This window comes from Phalacrocorax carbo, chromosome 1 (genome assembly GCF_963921805.1).
Source record: "Phalacrocorax carbo chromosome 1, bPhaCar2.1, whole genome shotgun sequence".
NCBI lineage: Eukaryota > Metazoa > Chordata > Aves > Suliformes > Phalacrocoracidae > Phalacrocorax > Phalacrocorax carbo.
The window spans coordinates 216,393,658-216,419,705 of record NC_087513.1 but is presented as its reverse complement, the minus strand read 5'-3'; the positions used below and the strand labels follow the sequence as shown (position 1 = coordinate 216,419,705).

The following is a 26,048-nucleotide window of genomic DNA, read 5'->3' as shown; positions in this document are numbered from 1 at the left end:
TCCTCCTGCCACCAAACCCTGCGCTGGGTTTCCAGTCTGGACTAGAGAAGAAAGTCTGCAACCAGAAAATGGGACCCGGGAGGAAATCATTAGAGTAACAACCATGGCTGGAAGTCGTAAATCACAAGTCAAAACCTGCAGTGCGGTGGATTTGAATGCAGACGGAATAAAGCCAAGAGGATTCTGACCCATATATTATTAAAAGGACATCTCTGCCCTCATCTGATTTTAATTCCAGGAATATTGTATTTCTGGTGTGTCAACTTTGTACGGCTTAATCCATTCAGAAACAAATTTAGATCTTTATCCTATTGCAGTGCGTGGGAAGGAGCGATGTTTTCAATATTCAGGATATGGTTGGAAAGTGATTCTCCCATACTGAGGGGAGTAATTACAAAAATTGAAGGAAGGTAATTAGTGGTAGTGGTTGGAAATTTTGGAGCAAAACATAAATGAAAGCATGTCTTTGAGGATAATGTGACTTTTTTCTGGTATTGAAATTTTTTTTGTTAGAAATTGGTTAATACAGTTTCGTTTGACCCAATGGAAAATAAAATAAAATGTGATACTGTACCCTGAAATGAAGACAGGAGTTCCTGTAGCTGGTGTGATTTAGATATGCCGTCCGCAGGCGACTGTGTCCTCAGCTCGCTGTAACGATGTCGCCTTCAACTCCTTTTCCAGCCTGGTATTTCTCTGGCCGACCACATCCCATTTTTTAAATTATGCTTTAAACCCTTTGAGATGGGAGTCTCCGTGTCCAAAACATGCCCAAGTGCTTGAGTCTTCTCTACTGAAAACAACGCTCCAGTGAGGCCACATCTGGGGTGCTGCGGCCAGTTCTGGGCCCCCCAGTTCAAGAAGGGCAGGGAGCTGCTGGAGCAAGGCCAGCGCAGAGCTGCCAAGGGGATCAGGGGCTGGAGCATCTCCCTGGTGAGGAAAGGCTGAGAGACCTGGGCTTGTTCAGCCTGGAGAAGAGAAGGCTGAGGGGGGTCTCATCAGTGCTTATAAATATCTGAAGGGTGGGTGTCAGGGGGATGGGCCGGGCTCTTTTCAGTGGTGCCCAACGCCAGGCCAAGGGGCCACGGGCACAAGCTGGAACACGGGAAGCTCCCCCTGAACATGAGGAGAAACCCCTTTGCTGTGGGGGTGCCAGAGCAGGGGCACAGGCTGCCCAGAGAGGCTGTGGGGTCCCTTCCCTGGAGACATTCACCCCCCGCCTGGACGCGGCCCTGTGCCCCTGCTCTGGGTGTGCCTGCTCCAGCAGGGGTGGGATGGGGTGAGCTCCAGAGGGCCCTTCCAACCCCCACCACTCTGGGAGTCTGTGTAATTCTGTACCGATGCCGGCAATTTTGATGCTCAGGAGCTGAGTCTTGGTCCTGCCAGTTTGGTCTTGCTCACCTCAAGCCCATCATCTCACTGCTCTCCCTCAGGCTTCTCAGCATCTGTAAAACAAAGCTGCAGTGGTGATGGATTATTTAATATTTTTAAAGAGATTGGAAGAGGGGAAGCTTACATTTATTAGTAACATAAATTGTCTTTTTATGAATATTATTTATGTGTCTGGTTTTTATGTCTGGCTGCAAAACGTAGCGTCTCTTCGGAGAAGGAGCAATAGTTGACTGCGAGAAAGGTCTGGAGCAGCTCGAGAAGGCTCAGATAAGAAGGATAACTAAGAAAATTGTTTTGCTTTTCTTTTTTAGTAACTGAGTGATGTTATAGATGTTTATAATCCAGGGAAATTTTCTAATGAAAGCCTCAATACTTTTATGGTACGTCAAATTCTGCACTAAGTTAATAAAAAATGTCAGTTAGACACTGTTTAGTGCTTGTTTAGCGTCATAGCTAATGTGGGAAGTAAATTTTCGTGGTCCCATGAGGCATCGTAACGTCGTCTATTTGATATGCTATAGTATAGATATCCATCAGTGGAAAAATGCGAATGCTGCCCTCTCCCTCACCACCCCTCCGAGGTTTTTGGTGTCCTACCAAGTGCCAAGGAAACGTCTGACTGGATGCCATTAAGAAAGGCCAAAGTCTTTGGAAAGCATTTACATCTGACACTAAGAAAGTTACAGCCTGAGACTGTGGAGGGAGGTAGAGGGCTGAGAAATGAGTTGCAGCACAAACTATTTGAGTTGGAGGTAAAATGCTGGCTGGAAGGACATCTGGAGCCATCCAGTCCCACCTTGCCCTCATAGTGGGGCTTTCCCCAGCACCAGGTTGGGTCAACCATGGTCTTGCTTAGACCAGTCCTGAAAACCTCCAGCAAATCTGTGGTTGACCTGGTCCGGCAAGGCAGTACCCACCTAGGCAAAAGGCTCTTCCAAATGGCCAACCTGAACCTCCTAAGCCATTGCTCGTGGAAAGAAATAAGCAGAGAGAAAAGTCTTCAAACTACATGTCCCGGGAAGTCTTTTCAGCAGAACACGATGAAGTAGGATTGTGAAGATAAACGAATCGAGAGAATCAGCTGGAGGAGGACGTGGCTCAGTCGCAGAGCAGAACGAGAGCACTAAATAGAAGCGTACAGCAGGGTTCTTTTCAAAAGGAAAAGTCAGCAAGGCTTCAAGTTAAAGACATTAATAGGAATATATCAAGGGAGTCGTCTGAGAACTACTGAGAATGCTTTTGGACTTGCAGGGACAGATATGTTAGATATTCTTAAAAAATACATGTATTTATTGGTTACCTGCTGGTGAAACCTGTCAGTCTTGCAGACATAAAGCAAGGAATTTGCAGCACAGAGTTCATCTGCGTACAGGCATTTTCTTCTCTGGAAGCAAGCTAATAGAACATCTGCTGTGCTAGCATCATTCGTTTTTTCTCATTGCCGAAATTTCTTGTAGGGGAACTGGTTTCTTATTTACTGAGGCCCATAAGGGTATTTTTTTTAAGCTCTGCCTAATTAAAATAATACAAAATATAGATATTTTGCCACGGCATGTTCAGACTCACTGAGAAACTGCTTGTTCTTGCCAAGTGCCGTAGCTGGCTGTAGTGATCCTGTCTTCCATGCCTGTCTCTTGCTTTCTCAGGCTAGGACAAGGATTTCCTTTACTATTTTTTTTAATATGCTATCTAGTATAATCGAATCATCAAATTTTTTTGATCCTTTGGCTTTAAGTACATCATAAACTTCAGCAAACGAAAGGTCAAGATTTTTCCTGCCTCAGCATTTATTTTTGGGCAGTCTGAGATCAGCGAATTCCAAAGCCAGGAGCTGCTTTGTGCTTATAAATTAGCCATTTAATTTTTCATACAATGAAGACACAGGGGCTTTTTCCCATTATAGTTGTCAAACTTTTCTCAAGTGAAAGACGTGTGGGTTTATTTAGTTAGTTGCCTGAGAGAAGGCAATAGGTGATGGGAATGTGGCTCCTTATGAGCTTGGCCAGGGCCCTGAGGATGGCCACAAAGATGATCAGAGGGCTGGAGCCCCTCTGCTGCGAGGCCGGGCTGGGAGAGCTGGGGTTGTTCAGCCTGGGGAAGAGAAGGCTGCGGGGAGACCTTATTGCGGCCTCCCAGCGCTTAAAGGGGGGCTGTAGGAAGGGTGGGGGCGACCTCTTTAGCAAGGCCTGCTGTGACAGGCCAAGGGGGGATGGTTCGAAACTAAAGGAGGGGAGATTCAGACTGGATAGAAGGAAGAAATGTTTTACGCTGAGGGTGGTGAGACACTGGCCCAGGTTGCCCCGAGAGGTGGCCGATGCCCCATCCTGGGAAGTGTTCAAGGTTAGGTTGGACGGGGCTCTGAGCAACCTGGTCCAGTGGAAGATGTCCTTGCCCACAGCAAGGGGGTTGGACTAGATGGCCTCTGAAGGTCCCTTCCAACCCAAACCGTTCTGTGATTCTGTGACTCCTAGCTAGCCCTTGCCACCCATGAGTGTCTCTGCAGTGAACAGGTGGGTGCTACTGCCCTGGTTTGGAGGTGGATCTGTATGAAAGATGCTACAGGACTGTGAAGTATCCAGCTCTGTTTTGGTTTCCCTTTGCTTGGCCTTTGAGATTGGCTAGGTCAAGTGCTATATGGAAATCCCTTGCTCCACAGCACTTGAGTTGTTTTAATTCTTTCCCTCCGTCAGGGTCAGCTTCAGCTGAACAGCTTGGGGTTCATCTGGTGCGAACCGTACCGCAGGTCCGTGGTGGTCATTAACATCTTGCTGTTCCTGGCTCTGCTCTCCTGTGGCTGCAGTCGTAGCTGCTACCGCCTCTGAGCAGGGGACAGCGGCTCGTGGCCGAAACCCCAGGACTCCTCGGAGCAGCCGGATAGAAACACACTTGCCTTTGCTGTTGCCGAAGTGGCGTGACACGAAGTATCTACGACGATACGTCATCGACATAATTAATGAGTAATGCAATTCAGTCACGTTCAGAACCTCATGAAAGACCGTACACAAACGATGTGTTCATCACCAGCTGCATTAGCTGTACTGCTGACTTCGACGCCTTCCGTGTTCATACAGTGAACGTCTTGATTGCATCGGGTAATGACTATGCTTCAAATATTTTCATATCATGCTTTTTATGTATTCTCTCAAAGTTGCAGTCTCTTGAACGGGGAGAATAATATTTAAACTCGCTCTTCTAATTTGAAACTTGACTGGAGGCTAAAACTGTGTGGCATATCTTTCCTCTGAAGATGGTCCGTGCGTGGAGGACACTGGTGCTGCCTGCAAGCCTTTGCCCCCTGAGGGATGCAGATGTGCCATCCCAAATCTGGTTCACGTCAGCAAAGGCACGCCTGCCTGCAGTAATGTCGACTGCTAAAGCGTTCCTGAACCGCTGCTTCGCTGCACACCTTCATTTCCACTGGAAATGCTCCTGGAAAAAAAAAGGGTCCAGGACATGCCCGAGAGCAAGCGAGCAAGCCTGAAATCAAATGTGCTTTTCAAATGTGGAAACACTTCTTGGAATAGCAAATGTTTTCTTAGGATAAAAGAAAAGCTTCTTGCCTTAGCTCTTAGCTGCCACTTCATGGGTGCTTTATCAATAAAAAAATAGCAATAGGAAAACCAATGGATATATCGTTGGTGCGAGGACAAGGCTGACCCTTCCACTCCGGCTGCATGAGTTTGCGGAGCAGGGTGCTGCAGGTTTTGGGGAGCTGGAGTTTGCGGCACAGATTTTACAGTTATCCAGGTGAAACAAGGCTGGAGCAGAGCTGAAATTTTATTTGAAAGTGAAAAGTGGGGAGAATTGAAGAAAAAAAGCAATATTCAGGCTTCAGAATGATGCCCTAGATCGATTGGTATGAACATCAAGGTATAGCTGCAGTGTAGTGGAAGAGATAAAAGTGAACGTTCTATCGTACAAACAAGACCTACCATTAATAATTTACTGCTAATTGAAGCCTGAAACTTTTTTTGGAGTCTGGCCTTTCCTTGGTTTCTCTCTTTAAATTGATTTTTTTTTTAAGTGCATTTTTTTTTATTAATAAAAGATTAACTAAAATTATGTCAACTTTGACCTGATTCTTTTATAGGGTCTTTAACAGGTTAAATATTTGGCTTCACATGAGATATGCTCAATCAACTTTCAGTTATGGTATAACTAAAAAAGGAGTAAACTGAAAAATAGGTGTTAAATGGGGAAAACTGCATCGTGTTATGAATCTCCGAGCTCGTGCGTACCGTCAGAGTTTTCTGGGGAAAGGTGGGACATAGCCTTGTAGCTTGCCTAAATTCACCTTAGGCAGACAAATTGGAAGTTAATTTAATTATTGTTTGGTGAATCCCAAGTGAGGGTCAAGTTTCAAATGACTTAACTGAAAAATTGTCAGAAAATTATTGGATTTTGACTGCAGTGTAAGGTCAGGAGGTCTTTTCATGTTCAAGGGGGCTTCAGCGGAATATTATTAGCATGTGATTTGTATAAAATGAATTTGAAGAGGTGATGTGCAGAGCAAGGAAGAAATGTATCTCTTTGCCTTTTTTTCTTTGTTCACTGTCTCCCATGTTTGGTTCTGTGCTGCCTTATGTGATATAAATAATTGTTGGTAGAGATACGCAAACACTCAGAGGAGAAAATACCACTCTCTTTCCAAAGAAAAGTGTAAGGAACGGGTCTCTTGAAAGCACGCAGATCCCAGTTTCACAAAAGACGGGGGCAAATCAGAACCGAAGCTGTACGGGAAGCTAAAGGTTAAGTCACCTTGACACAAGGACTGACAGGAAACATATCTGTCACCCAGAAAAGCTCGTGTTTGCATTATTTGCTATTTTTCTTGACATTTGTCTTTAATTTTAGATCTACTATCGAGTTTTTTTGCAAACCTGAAAGAAGCGCATCAATGTCGATCTTATAAGAACCCTGTAAAACACATTTATTTCTTTGGTTGTAAATATTTTGTTCTTTGTCTGAAAAGAAAATTCTTTTAGGATTTTTAAAATCTCCTTCAATGTCGTCTGTCTTTGCCTCTGTACGGTAGAAGTGGGAAATACCTAGATTTCTGTACATCGGAGTGGGAGAGGTGTATCGGATGCCAGATCTACCCTAGAAATACTCACGTTAAAACTTGTTTATGTGTAAAAATTACTGATGCCCACCGGTATTTGCAGACTCAAGGCTTGAATGACTTTGGGAAGCAGCGAAGCAGGTCGTGGCGCTTTCAAAGGCACAAAGTAAACTAACGTTAGAGAAAACCAGCAGGGTAAGATGTTCCCGTTGTCTTGCGTCTGTAGTGGTTTGAAGGTGGTGGTGATATCTGTGCTGGTTTTTAAGTGCATTGAGCGCTCCCCGAGGAAGAGGATGAAGCAGGCGATGTCCCGAGCTGTCACTGGGGACGGGGAACAGCGGCGGGCAGGAGAGCACAAAGTCCAGCTCTGGTCCGAGCTCTGCAGCCACTTCCCAGCACGGCACGTTGAAGCTCAGCATTCACGGCACAAGGATTTTCATTTCCCTTCTCGTGCTGCTCGGAAATCCCCCGTGCAAACTCGATTTGACTGGCGTGTTGGCCTGCTGATGGCGTGGTGGCCGCCCGTAGCCTGACCTTATTTCTGTTTACCCTTCCTCTGCAGTCATTTCCTAGGGCGATGGAAGCGTGCCATGGACTTTCACAGGAAAGATAAAATAGGTGCAAATGTAACCAGGTTACAGGCAGAAAGTATCCCGAGACCGTTTCCTAGCAGCTTATTCCCATGGCGTTCCTGCTGGAGTTACTCCTTCAGCTCCTCGCTGGAGCCTCAGCAGCTTCTGAGCAACTGAGCATCGCTGTCGCAGGGATTAGGAAGCGATGGAAGCTCCGCGCAGTAGAGCAATACTTATGTTTTAGAGCAATACTTATGTTTGTCTGCTTATAATTCATTTCTATTAGTCTTTTTGTTGTTGTATTCATGGCCACGAGCAAGTGCTGCAAGTTATTGTGGCGAGAGAGGTTTAATTTTGCTAATCCTGTTTTATTCCCATTTCAGTGTAGCTCTTCGAATGCCACAATGCGGTGCTTGTAATGAATTGAAAATGTATTTTTGAATGGTATTGTCTTGCAGAATGTATTGGAAGCTCTTCTGAATGTGCTTTAATACTAGATGCTGAAAAGAAAGAAAATCATCCATCTGAAATGCCGTTTGCGCGGACTCTTTCGTGCTGGCTGGAAATAACACCCTGCATACCAAGCAGGGAGGAAGGACGAGCCTCTTCCTCACAATACACTCAAACCCCTAACGTGATTACAATCTTTTTATCTCAGCTAAAAAGCATTTTCTTTCATCGTTCTCAGTGAGAGGGTTTCTTTTTACCATTGGGTCCCACACCTAATGCAAGCCTGACACATGCAGCAATTTTCACCAAATTACGATTTATTCGTACTCTTTACACCCAGAAAAGTGCAAATGAAATGATGACTGCACTGAACAAGGCACTTTGTAAACGCAGCCGTGACTCCGTCCTTGTCCGGGAGCTGACAGTGGGACAGGCAAGGCAAATGGGGAGCGAGAGAGGGACACGGTCACAGAGGTGGGCTGCCCCGACCCAGGCACGAGCAGCTCTGCGAGGGGGATTCGGGTCTGCTGAGCCCCAGCAAATTCAGTGCCTTTTTATTTGGTTTTGCTGCTGAGGGGAGTCCAGGCTGTCACTGGGTGGTTCTGGGGGGAGGAACACACATTCGACTGGAAGGAGGAGAGAAGAGGTTAGTTTACAGGCAAGTTGGGTCCTTGAGCTGGGTCACAGGAACCAGTGCTGCTGCAGAGAATCACAGAAGGGTTGGCTTGGAAGGGACCTTCAGAGCTCACCCAGGCCAACCCCCTGCCATGGGCAGGGACATCTTCAGCTCGATCAGGTCGCTCAGAGCCCGTCCAGCCTCACCTGGGATGTGTCCAGGGATGGGGCATCGACCACCTCTCGGGGCAACCTGGGCCAGTGTCTCACCACCCTCAGCATAAAACATCTCTTCCTTCTATCTAGTCTGAATCTCCCCTCCTTTAGTTTCAAACCATCCCCCCTTGTCCTGTCACAACAGGCCTTTCTTGGTGGTTTTTGCTTTTCCTTTTGTCATTCCTGGGAAAGAGGGATCCGCAAAAACTGTATTTCTTGGGCAGGAAGGCTCAGCTAGGTAGGAGGCTGGCTCTGTGTGTGTGAGAAGGAGAATGCAGAGCTGGAGTAGGATGGACCCATGATTTCCTAGCTCTGTAACAGAACATCCTCAACTTACAGATCCTCTGAAATGGCCAACATGAAGAGCCACGTGCCTGCGCTTGACTGATGAATAGGATGTGGCTTTCTGCAGGCGTTCGGTATCACTGCAGGGATCTCCCGGTGGTCCCCCATGCAAAGAGCACCGTTCAGCGCCGTGGGCACATCTGTTGAGAGCCTAGTCCGATGTCAGGCATCATGCTGTTAGTTGGGTGGCCAGGCACCTAAGATAGAGCCTGGATGTTGACTTTTCTCCTGGGAACACAAGGATGGCTGGATGGGATCAGATCAAAGGTCCTTGCAGCCTAAAAGTCTATCTGGAGGGGTGTCTGGGAGAGAGGAGGAATTGCTCTGGCCCTTGGAAGGCTTTTCCAAATCCCACCATCCCATCAGCGAGGGACATGGTGAGGCAAGCAAAGCAACCAACCACCCCTTTTGCTTCTCTTGAACCTACAACATAATTATTTCTTCAAATGCCTCTACTTGCTTGGATTACGAGAAAGAGCATGTGATTGCTGCCTCTCCACCTTCTCCAGGACGTCTGCGATTTATTTGTTTTTGTAGATGCCTGTCACATTCCCTGTCCCACTGGGCATTTCTTGTCTGGACTTGAAGAGTCCTGTTAGTGATTTAACACTTAATTATGGCCAGGAAATCTCTGCAGCTCTATGACACCTCTCTCCTCCTTTCTCTCTTGAGTCCTATTTATGGCATCTGTTACTTAAAGCATCATGGACCAGTAGTAACCCTAAGGCTACATATATTACTGGTGTTTTAATTTAGAACAGTACTGCGCTTTGGAGGGGACTCCCACCACTTGCGTTGTTGTTTCTGCGTGCAAAGTGGTTTTGGTGTGGGTGGACCAGATTTCTTTCAGAAGCTTCACTCCAGTTGCCCATCACACGTCCCCCAGCCTCTCACGGGACATATACAGTGCCAGACCGGTGACGAACATGCCAGTAAAGGATATACTGGTGGTGTTCTTTAGACAACTTCAAACCGTGTGTCAGGTGGGGACCAGACTAAAAATCAGACTAAATCTAGTTCAGAGGAAACCCTCAAAGCGCAGAGGGTGTAGGTAGGGGAGCATCCACCCAAAATGCTTTGATTGCCTCATCACGTCTGGCTGCACCCAAGTGTTAATGTAGAAATGTCTTTCGATTTTTATAGTTCTTTTCCTTGTCAGAATATTTTACGACCATTAAAAGTTCAAAACACCTTCTTGCCTTATTCCCACTAGCGATGTGGAATCTTCATTGCAGGGTGTTGATGGAATCCAATTGCAAAAAAAAGTCATTGACAACAACATTTGGGTGAAAAGGAGACAGATTTGGCTTCCTGGCTTGTGTTTAGAGCAGCAGCAGCTGTTCCTCGTTCCTTGTGTTGTGCTGGCGCTTCTGGCCAGCACGTTCCCCCACCTTATTACTGTCATACCATCTCCTTTCAGGTGCCTTTGACTTACTGGAAGAGCACCTGCTTGGGTGAAGCATGTTCGGTGTGATTTGGACAAGGAAAGGCTTTTCATTTTGGTGTCTTGCGTACGACGATTTGTTCAGAGAAAGAATTCCCTGAATAATTTGTGCGGTAGAAATGTGGTGGTTGGGCTTAAAGCAACATCTTTTTTTCCCTAGAAAAAAGAAAATAATTTTTGTGGATATAAATAGGTTTTGAAGTCCATCTTCCTACAAAGAAGTCGTAATTTATTTCTAAAGCCGTGGTAGGTAGGTGTCACACAGCGCATGCAGACACATAACGTGTGGGTTTGTCCACAGTTTGAGGTATACGTATGAGTGGGTCCTGTATCCACCACATCCTAGGCTGAAAGAGCCTCCTGTGTTGATGGGATCCGTACAGCAGCCCCAGCGCCAGGCTTTTGGACAGACACTTACAGAAGCTGGTGTTCACCATCTCAGAGAGAGATGATGTTGGTTTTTCTCCTGTAAATGAGAACTCAAGCCAGAAGGCAAACACCCGCTTGCCAGGGGCAGGTTTGCCGAGAGCTGGAGCACTGCCTGGGCACACGAGGACCAAATGGCCATAAAACCCTTACGCTTGAATGTAAACCCCCAGCCATAATGTCTCATGGATGTGAAGTTTTGCGCTGATTTTCGTGTTGATCTTAAGAGCTCCATCGTGTGTTACTGAAGCCGCTGGCATAAATACACATCTCTGTGTGGCTTTATCTTCCAGCTCGCTTTATAACCGTGATTTCCTTTGCTTTGAGAATTGCTCCTTCTGTGCTAACTTGGGGGTGGAGGGAAGGCTAATTAATTAAGCAGTAATTGTTGTCAAGTCAATTGGTGCTAACATTTAACATTTGACTTGTTTACTATCCTGAGGTAAAGCGGAAGGAGTTAATGATCTAACAAATTGTGCGTCCATCATGAGAGACTTGTTTGGAAAGAACAGTTTTGTTTATGAACTGTAAAATAATACATTTTAGAAAAAAAACCCCACATTTTGAAGCAAGATCGTTGAGATTCTTGTGTGAAATTGTCACTAGATAGCTGTGGAGGCAAATGCGTCGCCTAATAAAGCTTAATGACTGATTTTCCCATTAATCAGAATTGAGAATGTGCTTCATTAAGATAATTAACTGAGCCAGTTGCTTAACTGACAGTTAGTAGACACAAATTCCCAAGTTACTTGCTTTCCTCTAAATAAAACTCACAAGAAGCTAACCCGGCACTGCTTCATCATCTTTACTGGAGAGAGAAACAGAAGGGCTGTTAAAATCTTATTGCCCGCGTTGGGTCCATGACTGCATCTCCCCATCTGGGAGAGCGGTGGGATGCGGTGGGTGGCCCCGGGTGCCCTGTGCAGCCTTGCAAAGGACCCAAGCCTTGGGCTCGAGGTTATTGTCATCGGCTCATGCTGAAAGCTCGCAAATATTTGCCGCTCTCTGTCTCACTAGCAGCAAACGGTCTTTTATCTGCTAATTTCTGAAAGGTCAGGTCTTCGTTGTGGTTGTCTTTGTCACCCAAGAACTATTAGCTTCTCCAAGGGGGAGAATTCCTTGTCAGAATTTGTGGCTTCTCCTCTTTGTTCATTGCAAGCTAGAAGTGGGGTCATGAGTCCTGAGCCCCCCTGAAAGCAGGGACGTGTAAGATTAATCTGCTGCGGGTGCATTTGTAGGCTGAATACGCAACACCGAAGAAGTTAGGGGAATTAACTGAAGGTTCCAAAACTTGAATTATTAAATACTCTCTCTGGTTGTAGCGTCTAGTTGTAAATCCTTTCTTTTGCAGCTCTCTGTGTCTTGAATTATAACGCAGTAACGCTATCATGTAGCAGAAAGCTCTTTGCACAGAAGATGACTCTGGAGCGACGACAGTTGTCTCAACTCTGCTTTTCTTTTGTCCTCAGAGTTCCCGGTCTTCCACCATGAACCCTGTTTACAGCCCCGTCCAACCTGGGGCTCCCTACGGAAACCCGAAGAACATGGCGTATACAGGTAGGACCGGTGTTCGGCGGCTCTTTCGTGAATGTCTGTGTTCGGTGGTCAGAGCAGATGATCATTAATGAGTGGTTAATCCCTTAACGAAGGGAGAAGGAGCTCCCATCAGGGAGCCAGACGGGAATGTGACTTGCAGGAAAAACTCTTCAGCAAAGCCAATGCGGAAAGGTTAGTGAGAAGAAATGGATCTGAACGCATGAGAAGAGGATGCCCTGGAAATCCTAAAGAGAAGGATCAAAAGGGGGTTTCTTTAGACAAACAAAACACGCAAGAAGTTGCTGGGGGAGTGAGCTGGGAGCTGGAGGGCTTGCCTCCGGAGCTGAAGTGAGCGACTCGGGGGCACCTGCTGGAATAATCCTGCCATAGAAATGAGGATCCCCCAGGCCAGAGGCCATTAGTTGGAGAACATGCAGTTGTTGTTACAGGTGGTGATTTAAACTGAGTTACGGAGTGATTTTTTTGTTGTTTTCAAGTTATGCTTTGGTTGAGCTAACAAGCAAGTCTGATGTCTGTTTGAAGTCCATCTTTATAACTGAGCTGTCTCAAAATGTCATCTAAAAATACTCAAAAATGGCAATGAAATATGTTTACCATCATTATTACCGTAATTATGTGACTAGTGGGGAACTAAAGCGTACTGATATGGAAGGAATTGAGCTCAGAGGGAAATAATGCTTTGGAAAAAGGAAATCTCAGCTTAGGTATCTGTGGTTTTCCCCATGGATTATGTTCACCAGCAGTTGTTGTTCTGATCTTGTATAAGCACCGTACAAAATCAGCCTTGGAAGACTCCTTTTTCTAACATTTTGCTGAATATAATTAGCTATTAAGTGTCATATTGCGTTAAGACTTCCTTCTTTATGTTTGCATCGCCAGTTGTATGTGTTAACTTTTACCTAATGTGTGAAATTGCTGGGGAATGTGCTTTTGTGGGGAAAAGCGGTCAATAGCGATTGGAAATGGACATCACATACTCTTAGCTAATTCATTTATGAAATATTCTCATTGACTTTGGTAGCTGTTTCAGCTGGTAGATCAGCAGGGCTGGTCGCATCGCTGTGCAGAGACCTGTCTGATACTCTGCGGAGCAGAGGGTTCCTCAAAGGCATTTTACCCCATTTTTATTCGCCCTTTCTTTTTCCCCATCAAATTTATGCGTGCTGCTTTGTTGGAGATACTGTAGCTCAGGCAAACTTTGGTCTCACAGTCAAAGCACTAGAGGCTTGGAAAAAAAAAATCTCTGTGAATAATAGTCTCTTCAAAAATATCACCATTGTAAGAGGACTGCGGACTCCAGCAGTGCCCGGGTGATAGAATGAGCTCATAAACGCACAGTTATTTTCCTACTCTAGAAATAACAGCAATTTTGTGCTTTCCAGCACAAGGGTGGTTTGGCCAAGAGTCTACTTCTCTCCCACTTTACTCTTTTTTTTTTTCTGGTATGTGCTCAAAGCTCCACCTTAATATCCATGCCGTGTAGCTTTTCTGTGTCTGCTTTCGTACGATCCTGAATGTTTTAGAAGCTGCTTTCTGGCACTTGATAAGATAATTTTATTTAAATATTGAGGTGCAGATTGGCTAGAGTTTGTACCTTGACCTTTCTGGAAGGAGAATTTTAGAGGGTGATTTCTGGTTTAGATGAATGAATTCTACACGACTGCGTTCTGAATAAGTGAAATGGCAGCGTTAGTAGGAGGTATCTTCTAAAATAACCTGCTGGTTAATGCCCATGAAGATTATTCTCTGCACTTAAATATATAAAGTTGTTGTGTGGCTTGGCCAGCTTGTGCCAGCTGTGGTAGGGACCATGGCGAGGTGGCCCCCATGAGACTGGTTTTACCCCAAACCATCAGACTTCAGGCATTTGTCTTCCAGAGTTTGTGGTAAATGAAGAGGAATCAGTGGCAGATGTGCAGGATGACCTTGGAGAAAAAAGTTGGAGGCGGATCAGACTGGGAAAAATATAACCAGGTCCTTAGTTATGTCAATGGAAAAAGAAGGGAAGATTCAAGTGGCTGCTTGAACGTAGGACACCGAAGCAGGAATCGAATCGTGTTAGTGCTTGGTTTAAGCTAAGGAGTCAGTGGGCTGAATTCTTACAATGGAGTCCCCAAACACATAATAGGTTAGAAAGTGTTTAAACAAGGAGCTATTTTCTTTGCTAGGCAAATAGTATTACAAAACCTTTTAAACACGAATTTGTTTGAAGGTTTAATGAAAGGCCTAATGTTATATTGCAAAAGAGGGGAAGAAAATTTAAATTTTATCCGTTGTATAGGAAAGACAGGCAACTCCTGAGGGTGGTCTCCACAGTTACTAAAAGAAGGCTGCCATGTCTCCTGCATGACAAATGCCAGACTCTGTCTATATGTAATTCTTGTTTTCTATGCTTCAGCTTCATTTACGTTGCTTTACCTTGGGTCACTTAGCTACGTATGAGTTTCTAATGTGGCCACAAGCTAATCTGGAGGATATTTAAACGCTTAGAGACAAACAAAATAGACTTTTTCACAGGAGAAACATGAAGTTAAGGAGTCTGTAGATACTTCCTTCTCAAGTTGCTTTGAAAATAATCACTAAAGCAGGTAGATCTGGAGGGGGTGTTGACTGCCGTCGCGTGTGCAAACCCCTTCCCTGGTCCTGGGAGCTCATTACAGCTTTGGGGCGTAACGAGAGTCTCAGGCTGATCGGCCGCGCAACGGAAGGGTTTGCTCGGAGCCCCTAATTTGAAATAGCGTGTCAGCAAACCGTTCCCACGATCGCTTCATGAGACAGAGTGTACAACATCTGTCCCAACATTTTGATTTGAGATCCAATTCAGGATAAAGTATAGAATTTATACAGTATAGGATATAATTTTTTCTAGTCTCATCTTTCCGCAGTAGTGTAAGACACCGAAAAAAATTAATGCTAAGCTTTATATTAGGCAAGAAAGAGACATAAAAAACCCTGAAGTGTAATAAAGTTGAGGTAAAGGCTGTTAACCCTAGGCTATGTTCTTGGTTTGCTTTGGTGGTCAGGTTTTTCCCCCCCAAATCTAGTAGAGCACGCGTATTATTTAAATTTTTGTCTTTACAGATCATGCATAAACTGTTCATTTCTAACCTCGTGGAATAAAACCCGGGTGGGATATATGCAGAAGGAACACAAGGATGGTAATCAGCGTACCGGCAGGTGGAATTCTATGCTCTTGTGGTTTTTTAGTGCTAAATGTGAATGTTTTTATATAGAATGGGTTGCTTTTGGTTGAAATACTCAGTTTTAATCTGATTTTTTTTTCCTCCTTCTCACTTCTTAGTTGCTTTCCGTACCTGGTGGGCTAGGGAGAGAGGTCCATTTCAAGATAAATATAAAAATTTTTGTACTAAATTGGCTGCTCCTGTGTTAGGGAGAATGGGAAATCCTTGGCACGTACTCGAGTGCTTGATGTACTACTATAAGTTTACTCAGATTCTTTATTTTCCCATTCTGATCTTCCTTAAAGGAAGTGTGAAGGACAGTTATTTCCTACATGATTTTAAGTGTGGTCTGAATTAGATGATTTTTTAATGGGAAATTATAACTAAGTTTAAAAAAAAGGAAGTTTTAAAATAGAGTTATTAGGTGAAACGGAAGTCAGAAGCGTTAAATTCATAAGGAAAAGGTTTATCGAAACATTCCCCATATTTGAAATAATAGATTTATTAAGCAACGTTGGTTTCTTGTGCAGTTAGTACGTCTCTTTTTTCGGGGTCCTTAAGACCCCGATGCCTGTTGGATTGCAACCTCCTTCCCCTTTTCCTTCCTAAACTGAAAGAGGAGAATAAGCCTGGCGCGTTTTCGGCTGGCAGTGCTCGCCGTGGGATGAGCTGGCTCTTGAGCTCGGCTAAGGCGACACGGGGAGAATATTCTCACCGCAGACGGAGCTGCGTCTGTCCGACGCCGGGTTTGTGCTCCGCAAGCCCTGGTTCCTCGTGCTCGGCTGGTGACTGCTTCCACTTCGCCAATTCAACGTATTTTCGAACACCAGCAGCAGACAGTGTTTGAGTGTTGTTTAGTATTTAATTGAAACAGACTGTAATTAACTTGTGCCTTCGTGTAAGCTGTCGCTTTAATTGAGGGTAACTTAAAACAGTACTTAAGGACTCTCATCTGCTTTTTCATTATTTGTAGAATTCACTTTACCTGCCCCAAACGGGAGCTGCTGAACTGCCTGCTTTTCCTTCGCTGTGTTATCCTTCCCGTTTTCTTGCATCCACTTTTGCTAAGGCGCCGGTCCTGCAGCAAATAGATTAGCTCATTGGTGTGGAATCAGGGATGAAGAATCAGTCTCTCCTGTAGCTTGTTTGACTTCAAGCGTGAAACTATAAAAGTGTTTATTATAGCTCACACTATTATCGTTTTCCCTACCAGAAGCTGATTAATATGCTGATAAGATGCTGTGATTCATGAACCTTCGGTAGACTGACTCTGTATTCGTTGTAGTTATTACTAAATAATAAATGATAATAAAATCCAAGAGCCCAAAGATGTGAAGCTGGTTAGTAAATCTCCAAGGAGATTGTGTCACGCTGCGCTAGTGCACGATGCTTTCCAGGTCCCGCGGCAGCAGCGACCTGCTCGGGAGCTTCCATACTCGGAAGAGACGTCCTCCACCTCAAGCTTTTGCTGATGGAAGCCCTTGGCTTGCTTTGGACAAGCAGCTCTGTTCAAGCTCTGTGTGCCTTGAAGCAATATTCCTGTTCTCCCCCTGAAATTATTGAAGGTAAAGGAAAAATGCTTTTATTCAATAGGTTGTTTGGGATTTTAAAAGGAACAGGACAAGTTCTGTTGTTCTAGTTTCTCACTCTTTATCCAGGCATAAAAATCACTCAACAATGTGGATATATTATCTTCTGTTCCTTCTTTGACCACCGATTACAGATGATACTTTTCCAGATGCTTGTCTCCCTCCACCTTTTCCCACATCCAGCCCTCCACTTGCTCTCTGACAAAAAAATCACAGTTTTGTTTCAAACTCCTTGTACCAGCCCTAAATCCCTGCTGTTTCCACACCATTTGACCCTGCCTGGGGTCTCTCCTGGTCACCCAGATTCAGAATTGTTTTGCCCAGTTTTAGATACCTGCAGTGTGGTTGTCTATCTCTGAGTCATCCACCAGGATTTAATGGTGAGGGGCAAGGAAAGAACATCTCCAGTGGGGTCTGAATGTCCTAGAAATGCTCATTTCTCTCTGACACAGAAAGGTGTTTGATGGCTGACTCAGATGTAGACATCGACGCAAAGTGGTCTGTGTTTGGTCTTAAGTCCCACCTCTGAGATTTGTGTCTGAATTATTCACTGCAGGTCTTCTAAAATGCAAAAATCTGTTTAAAGAGATTCTGTCTTGGCAAAGCCTCCCAGTGCTTAAAGGGGGGCTGTAGGAAGGGTGGGGGCGACCTCTTTAGCAAGGCCTGTTGTGACAGGCCAAGGGGGGATGGTTTGAAACTAAAGGAGGGGAGATTCAGACTGGATCGAAGGGAGAAATGTTTTACGCTGAGGGTGGTGAGACACTGGCCCAGGTTGCCCCGAGAGGTGGCCGATGCCCCATCCCTGGACACATCCCAGGTGAGGCTGGACGGGGCTCTGAGCGACCTGATCGAGTTGGGGATGTCCCTGCCCATGGCAGGGGGTTGGACTGGATGAGCTCTAAAGGTCCCTTCCCACCCAAACCGTTCTGTGATTCTGTATGATTCTAAGGTAACGTGCCTGGCTCTTGGGTGGGAAGAGAAAGGCAAACGTATCTTCAGAGGTGAGTGCGTGTGGCACAAGGAAGGATGGTAACTCTCCTTCTAGGCTGAACACTTCCAGCACATATAAAACATGGACTCCTTGCCCGATGATGGCCGGCTGGACCGGTCATTTCTCAAACACAAGGTTTTCAGCTCTCATCTAATCCCTGCAGCCTGTGGTCATCGCTGCAGTCTGTCCTCAAGGCCATCAGGTCAAGGTTGTTTGGGCTAGCGAGGACGCTTGGTCCAGAGCTGCGTAGGTCACTGATCTTCTCACCTCTTCAGTCTCGCTCAGGGAAGAGTCAGGGACATGCAGCTTGATGGCAGCCAAGGACAGCGTGGGAGAAAGCAGCGACAAAGAGTCCTCAAGAAGGAGGATCCCACCCTCATAAAGAGTGTAGAGAAGACAACTGAATCTTTCTTTCTGGAACTTGTAGATCACTGAGTATGAGTGTGGGCTGCTGTGATCAAGAAGCTTTTGCTGGGTGGCAGTATTCATCTGGCCTAATCCTCTGGTTTTGATAAATCAATATGTGTTTCAGAGTTCCTAATGCACTCATCCTGTTGACGGTCAGGTGGCCATGAGCAGCCCCACTCCTACAAGTCTATAAGGAGTTCACTTCTCCAGGCGTGCTGCTCAGTGAGTGCTACCGCAGGGTCTTCATCTCCAACTGCAACTCTCGAGGGATTTCCCCAGGAGCGTCTTAGGGTCAGCGTCACCTTGTCTGGGACAGTTTATCCTTACAGGAGGCAGTGCTTAGAGTCCTTAAATCTGACCAGATACAGGCTGGGAACCTCCGTTGCATGTAATGGATACCCTCATTCCTTCTCACAGGGGTTTTCCTGGTTTATCAGGTGGAGCCCCCAGCCTTCCCATGTCTTTGCAGCAGGGATTCCCTCGTCTCTTTTGCCAGTCAACCTCATCTCTTTTACTCAATTCCTTTTTCTCTTTTGCTAATGATTTGTATCCATCATGCATTCAGGTTTCTGCTGTGGATCTCCTGCTGCTTCCCCACTTGTATTTTGTCTCGGAGAGGACTGGAAGGTAGCACCCTCCATCACCTTGGCTTTTTGGGAAAGATTATCAGCCAAGCCCTTCTGCTGCACTTCTGGTCCTTCTCCTTGCGTTGCTTGTTCCCTGGAGTCTTTCACTCCATCCCAACTATTTTTCCTTCTCTCTTGCAGCCTGTCAGCCTGGCCCAGCTGGCAAACACCTGCGCGGGCCCGGGAGAGCTGGACTCATTTCACCAGGAGGAACCTGACGCCTTTTAATAAAAGGTCTTTGTGCGACTGGGTTCTGTTTAGCTGCATTTCCAAAGTGGATTAACCTAGACTGCCCAGAGGCGCTTTTAGGAAGCCTCTGCAGCACACAAATGTGAAATAAATATTTAAGAGTAGCTGCTTGGCAAGTTTTATCCTGCACAAGATTCACCCAAGTGTTTTGGGGAAGCAGAAGAGCGGTCTAAAGCAAGGAAGACCTTGAATCACATCTACGCTTTGTCTGTGATCTTGCTGCAAGATCCAGTACATTCTTCCTCAAGTAACAAATGTGTCTTCTTCATTTTAAAGCACAAAATAGTCTTAATTCTGATCATTTCAGGAGAAGTCCTGGCTAAGAGCTTTGTTTCTGTGTAGAAAAGCGTGGTGTCTCCCTGTGTCGCTTGTCAACCTTTCCTACACTGTCTGCAAGGTCTGGGTTCATTTGCTTTCCAATTTAATTGATTTTCCTGCTCCTCAAGTGGCAATCTCTCTGTGGGAATTTTGAGAGCACCGAGAAAAATATATGACAGTAATGTAATTTTAATTTACGGTGTAATGCACACACGCGGGTAGAGTTACAAGATTTTGTGTTGGAGAGTAGGTGTGGCTAGTAGGCAAATTACGCATCAGCATACTAATTACTGGGTTTTTATGTTGGTGGAAAGGCATCAGTTTAATATTTTTCTTGTACATCTGAAATCTTGGAGATTGTTTGGAGGGATTCCCGAAAGGATTAGGGATTTGTGAAAGCTGATGTTCTTATATTTGTGACCTATGCCAGCAGGCCACACGTGTCTGGAGCAAAAATTGTACAGGCCTCATAGTCTAATTCTGTCTAAATCTTTGTAGAAAGGTGAAGAACAGAAATGCAGGTTGATGGGTGCTGGTTGCTGAGGATGGCCTTCCTCTAGGACCCTCCGCACCTCTGTTATTGCATAAATAATCCCCGCTCCATCCTTTTCAGACGTGGAAAACTCCAGCGCATCCTCTGGCACGTCAAGCTCTCCCACCCGTGATTTGGGTTCCCCGCGTGGGACCTCTGCACGCCCCAGGGGGGCGGGATGGGTCCCTGAGCTGGGCTCTTTGCTGCACTCCCAAACTGCAGACTCCCAGGTTCTATCATTTTTTTCCCCGAGGTGAAACCACAACATTTGTTCGGAGATAATGGTTAACAGAGGGAATCGGCATCGTGCGCCCTCCGGTCACTGGTTTTGTTGGCAGGACAGGAGGTGCGGGATTCTCACGTGTGTTTTTATCCTAATCTGTATCATTTGTATTCGTTGCTGAACCTCAGACATCAACTGAGGACTGACCTGATTTACACTTGACTGTTCATTTAATTCATTGGTATGTTGAAAGCTGGCAGCCTCCAATGTTGTAGAAGACAGAAGGATGTTCCAATAGGATTTCCACAGTCGGCTTTTAATCCTCCTTTGCATACTCTTTGTGGGACAAAGATAATTCTAGGCTTGATTTCAGCCTTTCTTATTAACTTAAAATTAAAATTTTGCTGTATTATTGTCTGGAAAGGCTGGGCCTTTGACAACAGATTAGTTCTTTGGCCAGGAAAACCAAGTTCTTTCAGAACTGCTGTGTGCGAAGAGGATAAACTAGACTTTTTTTTCCTTTCTTTTTGGCATTCCTCAGCACATTTGTGGGGAGCACTGAGGAACGCGAGGCAAACGGCTTTGATGCTGAAGCAGGCAGGGTTGGGGTGCCCTCCTCCTTACTTTTCCTTCTGCTTGTAAGATCTGCATGCATGTGTACCCCTCCCATTGACTGGGAAATGCCACTTCTGGAATTAATTAGGTGATCCATTGCTTACCGGTTCTGTAAAACAGGAATTTTAAACTGTGTTCAGGGTGTTGAATTGATTTCAGGGTGATTAAAAATGTATGAAGTGGGTACAGTGAATATTTTTCCTCTGGCGTTTCTTCATGTTTATTAATTGGTGTGCACAGAGCAGACAGGAAAATCGTACTTGGCTGGGAGAAGAATGAGCGCTGACTTGTGTAGGCTCCTGTTATTTTTATGTTTAAATGCATAATTTTTGAACAGGAATACTTCCAAACAACTTGCTGAATTTCTCAGGGTTGGAAGCTGTTTGAGTTTCACTGCTCTCTTAGCTGATCAACGATGGCTAATTTACCATCTTTGTAATAAATTAACTCACAGACTTTTCTGAAGTCATAAAAAGTATAAAACCCCTAAGGGAATGAGGGACAACTTTTCTTGTTTGGGGAGCGAGGAAGAAGGAAGCGGAGGGGGTTTGGGTGAGATTAGGGTTATTTATGAGTGTGTGCAACAGCTATAGGCTGTATTTGGGTGGTTCTTCTGCCAACGGCAGCACCGATGGATGATGGACATGAAGGTTACACCCCTGCATTCACCTACGGATGGATGCAGGTTACTGTGCAAAATAGGTCTTGGCGCATGGAGGTTTCATAGAATCACAGAATCACAGAATGTCCTGAGCTGGAAGGGACCCACAAGCCCACGAGGATCATCAGGTCCAACTCCTGTCCCTGCACAGGACACCCCAAATTCACACCGTGGCTCTGAGGGCCTTGGCCAAGTGCTTCTGGAATATCGCCAGGCTGGTGCCGTGATGCCTCCCTGGGGAGCCTGTGCCAGGGCTCCACCACCCTCTGGGGGAAGGACCTTCTCCTAATGCCCAGCCTCACCCTCCCCTGGCACATCTCCCTGCCATTCCCTCGGGCCCTGGCGTTGGTCACCAGAGAGCAGAGACCAGCCCTGCCCCTCCTCCTGCCCTCGGGAGGGAGCTGCAGAGCGCCATGAGGCTGCCCTCGGCCTCCTCTGCTCCAGCTGAACAAACCCAGGGACTCCAGCCACTCCTCGTACGGTTTCCCCTCTAAACCCTTCCCCAGCTCCGTGGCCTCCTCGGGACACTCTCCAGTAGCTTTATACCCTCCATGTCCTGCGGCGCCCAACGCTGCCCACAGCACTCGGGGTGAGGCCGCCCCAGCGCGGGGCAGAGCGGGACAATCCCCCCCTCGCCCGGCTGCGATGCAGGGCTCGGTGCCCCCCAGGGCACGGCTGGCCCTCGGGGCTGCCAGGGCCTGCTGGGGGCTCGTGTTCAACCTGCCGTCGGCCAGAGCCCCCAGGCCCCTCTGGGGAGCCGCTCCCCAGCCCCTCGTGCCCCCGTCTGTCTGTGCAGCCAGGGCTGCCGCGCCCCAGGGGCAAAACCCGGCGCTTGCTCTGTTAAACTTCATACGGTTGGTGATTGCCCAGGTTTGGGTGCCATATAGCTGTGTTTCAAGACAAAAGCCTTTAGTGTTAGAAACGGAGGCATAGTAAAGCTCCTTTGAAGAAAATAATTCATAACATCTCATTACAGATGTGTGTAGGCTCAGCTAGTTTGGAGATCGGTCCAACTGATGTCAACTTTCTGAGGAGTTTCGTAGAAACTTTGGGGAACATCCTTCGCCCCTTGTTTTGTAACTGTTTGTATAAGGTTTTACATGCCTTTGAGTTTCCCTGTGTTGTAAATAAACAAAACAGTCTCAGATCTTAAAAGCAAACAAAACTCTTGTTATAGTTTCCTGAATGACCCCATTGTGTGCCTTTTAATCCTACGTTCTTGCTTCGTACGTGGAACTGGTTTATGCTCTGCCTCATTTCTTGACTACAATATTGATTTTGTTTTTCCCCGTAGTGGAAAAGAAATAAAAAGATTAAATGACTAGGGCTGAACAGGGCTGGAGAAAATGTGTATAGAGCAGCGAAGAAAACAAAACCCATAGGTAGAGAAAAAGAGGTGGCCTTGGAAACATGTTTTGAAGGGGAAAGTACTCCTTCATTTAAAGAAGATAAAAGATGAACGGAGAATTTTCTTGTGTGTCAGTTACTCCTGTAGAGCTTTGGCACGTAATCTGAAAATCTTCACTCACTTGGGGAAGAAATAAGCTTTATTTTAAAGCATGAGCTCTACCGAAGCCCTGTCTTACATAGCGTGTAGACAAATTCTAACCAGTGGTTTGGGCTTTTAAAATGTATATTCAGTTTTAAAATTAGCAAATATAATTTTTTCCCTTCTCTTATTTCTTAGTCTCTCTATGCCATAGAACGAAACCCTTTTCTGGTGGCTTTGTTAATTTACAGCGTGCTTCTAAGCCATCTTCTTTTCCTTTGTTTTAGCCATGGTTGTATTGTTTTACACCATTTAAAGCTTCTTTTTCTATATGTTCCCTTTACTTCTATATGTTTTCCTATATGCTCCCTTTACTTTGCTGCTGAACGACAAGGCAGCTCTGTATTACAGGCAGCCAAAGATCACGCTGGCCATCTTGGTATCGCATCTGTGGTGGTTCGGTTCTCCGTGCCCCTAGGTCCAATTGCCAAGTCACGCTTGATTTGCCATACAACAAATCTTCAACTTATTTTGGCCTCGTTGCCTTCCAAACCCCCCATAATTATGTCCCCCCTTCCCAGTAATTATCTCTGGATGCCCAGTTTGCTCTGTTGAGAAAGCTGGTGGTGGTCCTGCTCTGAAGCCCATCTCCCAAGAGGTTATTCTAGGGACCTGCCGCCCCTCGTTTCCAGTCTAGCACACCTCCTTTCATGGAGCCATGGTGTCTCCCTTCCGATGGTAGCAATTGTAGAAAAAAATATTAGATCGGTTTTAAAAACCCTTCCTTGTGGTGGTGAAGAGCGGCAGCGTCGGCTGGCAGAAGTCCGTCAGCCGTCGCTACACGGGTCAGTGATTCTCTGCAGAGCACGTTGGGAGCCTCTGCCATGGGCACCGTGGAGCTGGAGTGTGACCTTGGCATTGTGTGAATTTGAGATGGGGGTGGTTGATAAAACAAAATGAAAATGTCTGGTGGCACTGAAACCCCACGCCGGCTCGGAATCTCTCAGCTGTAAGTTACAATCTCACCGAGTCTAAAATAAATGGCTTTTCCTGCATATTTTTTCTACAATTGAAGTTCAAATTCATATCCTCGCTTGTTTTTCTCTATGCATACTTGCACACCACACATAATCTCCAAATCTGCCTCACTATCCACTGAAAACCCTTAATATTTGCTGCCTTTCCTCCCTTCCCCCCTTTTCTTTTTCTCTGACACAGCAAATAAGTGGTTAGATACTTGTTATGTTTTTGCAGTCTGAAGGTAATAAATTAGAGTTTTGTGGCTTGACTTCTGGAAACATGTTTGTAGATTAAATATTGAATTTTTTCGCCTTTTCTGGTGCACAATTATTTTTTACACCGTGTGCAGTCGACGAGATGCAGTGCAGAGGTCTGTACGTAGAGAAACATGATCTGGTATGGGGTCGTAAAAGACTACTATAAGCTTCAGAAATAGTTCCCTGGTTTGTACCAGATCTGTAAATTACCGAGTCTATTTTTCTACTGTGCTTTATACCTAACATCTTAGTTTTAGTTTAATGGGGATCAGCTTTCCCAAAGCGGCCTGGTTGAGCTCTGGCTTGTTAATCTGTCTTGCTGGGCTGTTTGCGTTAGATTTAGCCTCGTCTGAAACCGAAATCCGGAGTTGCTTATATGCAAACGCATTGGTATACTTGTTTTAAAGTGCGCGTGCCTGCCTTTCCCTCTCCCTGCGCTTGCTGGCATTCGGCCTCATTTCATCTAATGCAGTACTGGGCTAGAATTTTAATGTCTCTGCGGCCAGCGATGATTTATTAGATCCCAAAGCCCTGGCTCAGAGTGCAGGAAGAAAATATTGCATCAGTGAGCTGGCTTGGCACTGCTCAAATAAATGAGTCCTGAAAGACTCTTTAGTGTTACGGCCTTTTTTTCCTTCCCCTCCGCTCGCTCCCACCGGTCCTTCCCCTGTCCCCGACCCCCGAGTTTCTGTTGATGTCAAGAAGTGCTCGTTTCCTTGCAGGAATTGCTATCTCCGGGTCTTTTTACCATAAACGTGTTTGTCAACAGCCTCGTCATATAAAGCCCTTTGAATCTCTGCTGTCGCTTCACGTGGGGCCGATTAGAAGCTGTAATCCTCAAGTTGGGAAAAAAAAGGAAGCTTTTGTGGCAGGGCACAAGGTTGGGCTCCTGGTGAAGAACTGGTGGTACCGTAGCATTGTGGTGCATGGGGAAGATGTCCTTGTGGTCCTTGTGGCGGCACGTAGTGCCATCAGCTCTATGCTCAGCACCTCTGTGGGGCAGCGCGCTGCCCCAAAGGTCATTGTGGCTCCCAGCTGAGCTCTCACTTACTGTAGGTTTTCAGAGTCTTTGGAAAACATGGTTTCTCCGTTGAGCTTATACTATCCCATAAATCTTTGTTTAGCTGGGAGGAAAATTGTGCTACTGCTTGAAATATCCCCGCAGGTCAAGGCACGATGAGTTATGTGTTATCTGTCACTATGATTTTTTTCTCTTGTATGTGCTGATGGAGAGGTGATTTAATTTGGTAAGTATGTTTTGCCTCCTCAGGACAGGAATGAGAGCAGTAAATGTCAGTGTTGTCATTGCTCTGCCACTGAAGGGACTGGGTTTTGCCCATCTCTGCTGCTGGTATCACTGTGCTCCTGGACACCCCACCTAATCCCACTGCTAACAGCTAAGCTGGATGTGTTTGCTGCTGGTGTTGGTCCTAATGATGCTCCTCGTGCCACTAGATGAAGGCAGATGTTGGGTGAAGATGATCAGTCTCTTGTGGGCAGAGACGGATGCGGGAGTTGCATCAGGTGGGCAGAGCTCGCCACTGTCCGCTGTTTGTCCGAAATACTGGGGACGCTTGTTGCGCCTGCGTCGGAGCCTGTCATGGAATCACAGAATGGTTTGGCACCATCTGTGGATGGACCTTCAAAGAACATCTAGTCCAGCCCCCTGCCGTGGGCAGGGACATCAGGTTGCTCACAGCCCTGTCCAACCTCCCCTTGAACACTTCCAATGGCGGGGTGCCCACAACTTCTCTAGGCAGCCTCTTCCAGCGTCTCACCGCCCTCGTCGTAAGAAAAATTCTCCCCTAT

General features: G+C 45.9%; 1 protein-coding gene across 8 annotated transcripts in view; it reads left to right on the top strand.

The window, feature by feature from the left end:
* FAM168A (family with sequence similarity 168 member A) overlaps positions 1-26,048 on the top strand; it is a 228,197-nt gene that overhangs the window by 99,296 nt on the left and 102,853 nt on the right. For all 8 annotated transcript variants that reach the window (XM_064441557.1, XM_064441556.1, XM_064441558.1 and 5 more), the window contains one exon: positions 11,992-12,079. In XM_064441557.1, the coding sequence (XP_064297627.1) occupies positions 12,010-12,079 (70 nt within the window). In that variant the 5' untranslated portion in view covers positions 11,992-12,009. The remainder of the gene's footprint in view (positions 1-11,991; positions 12,080-26,048) is intronic.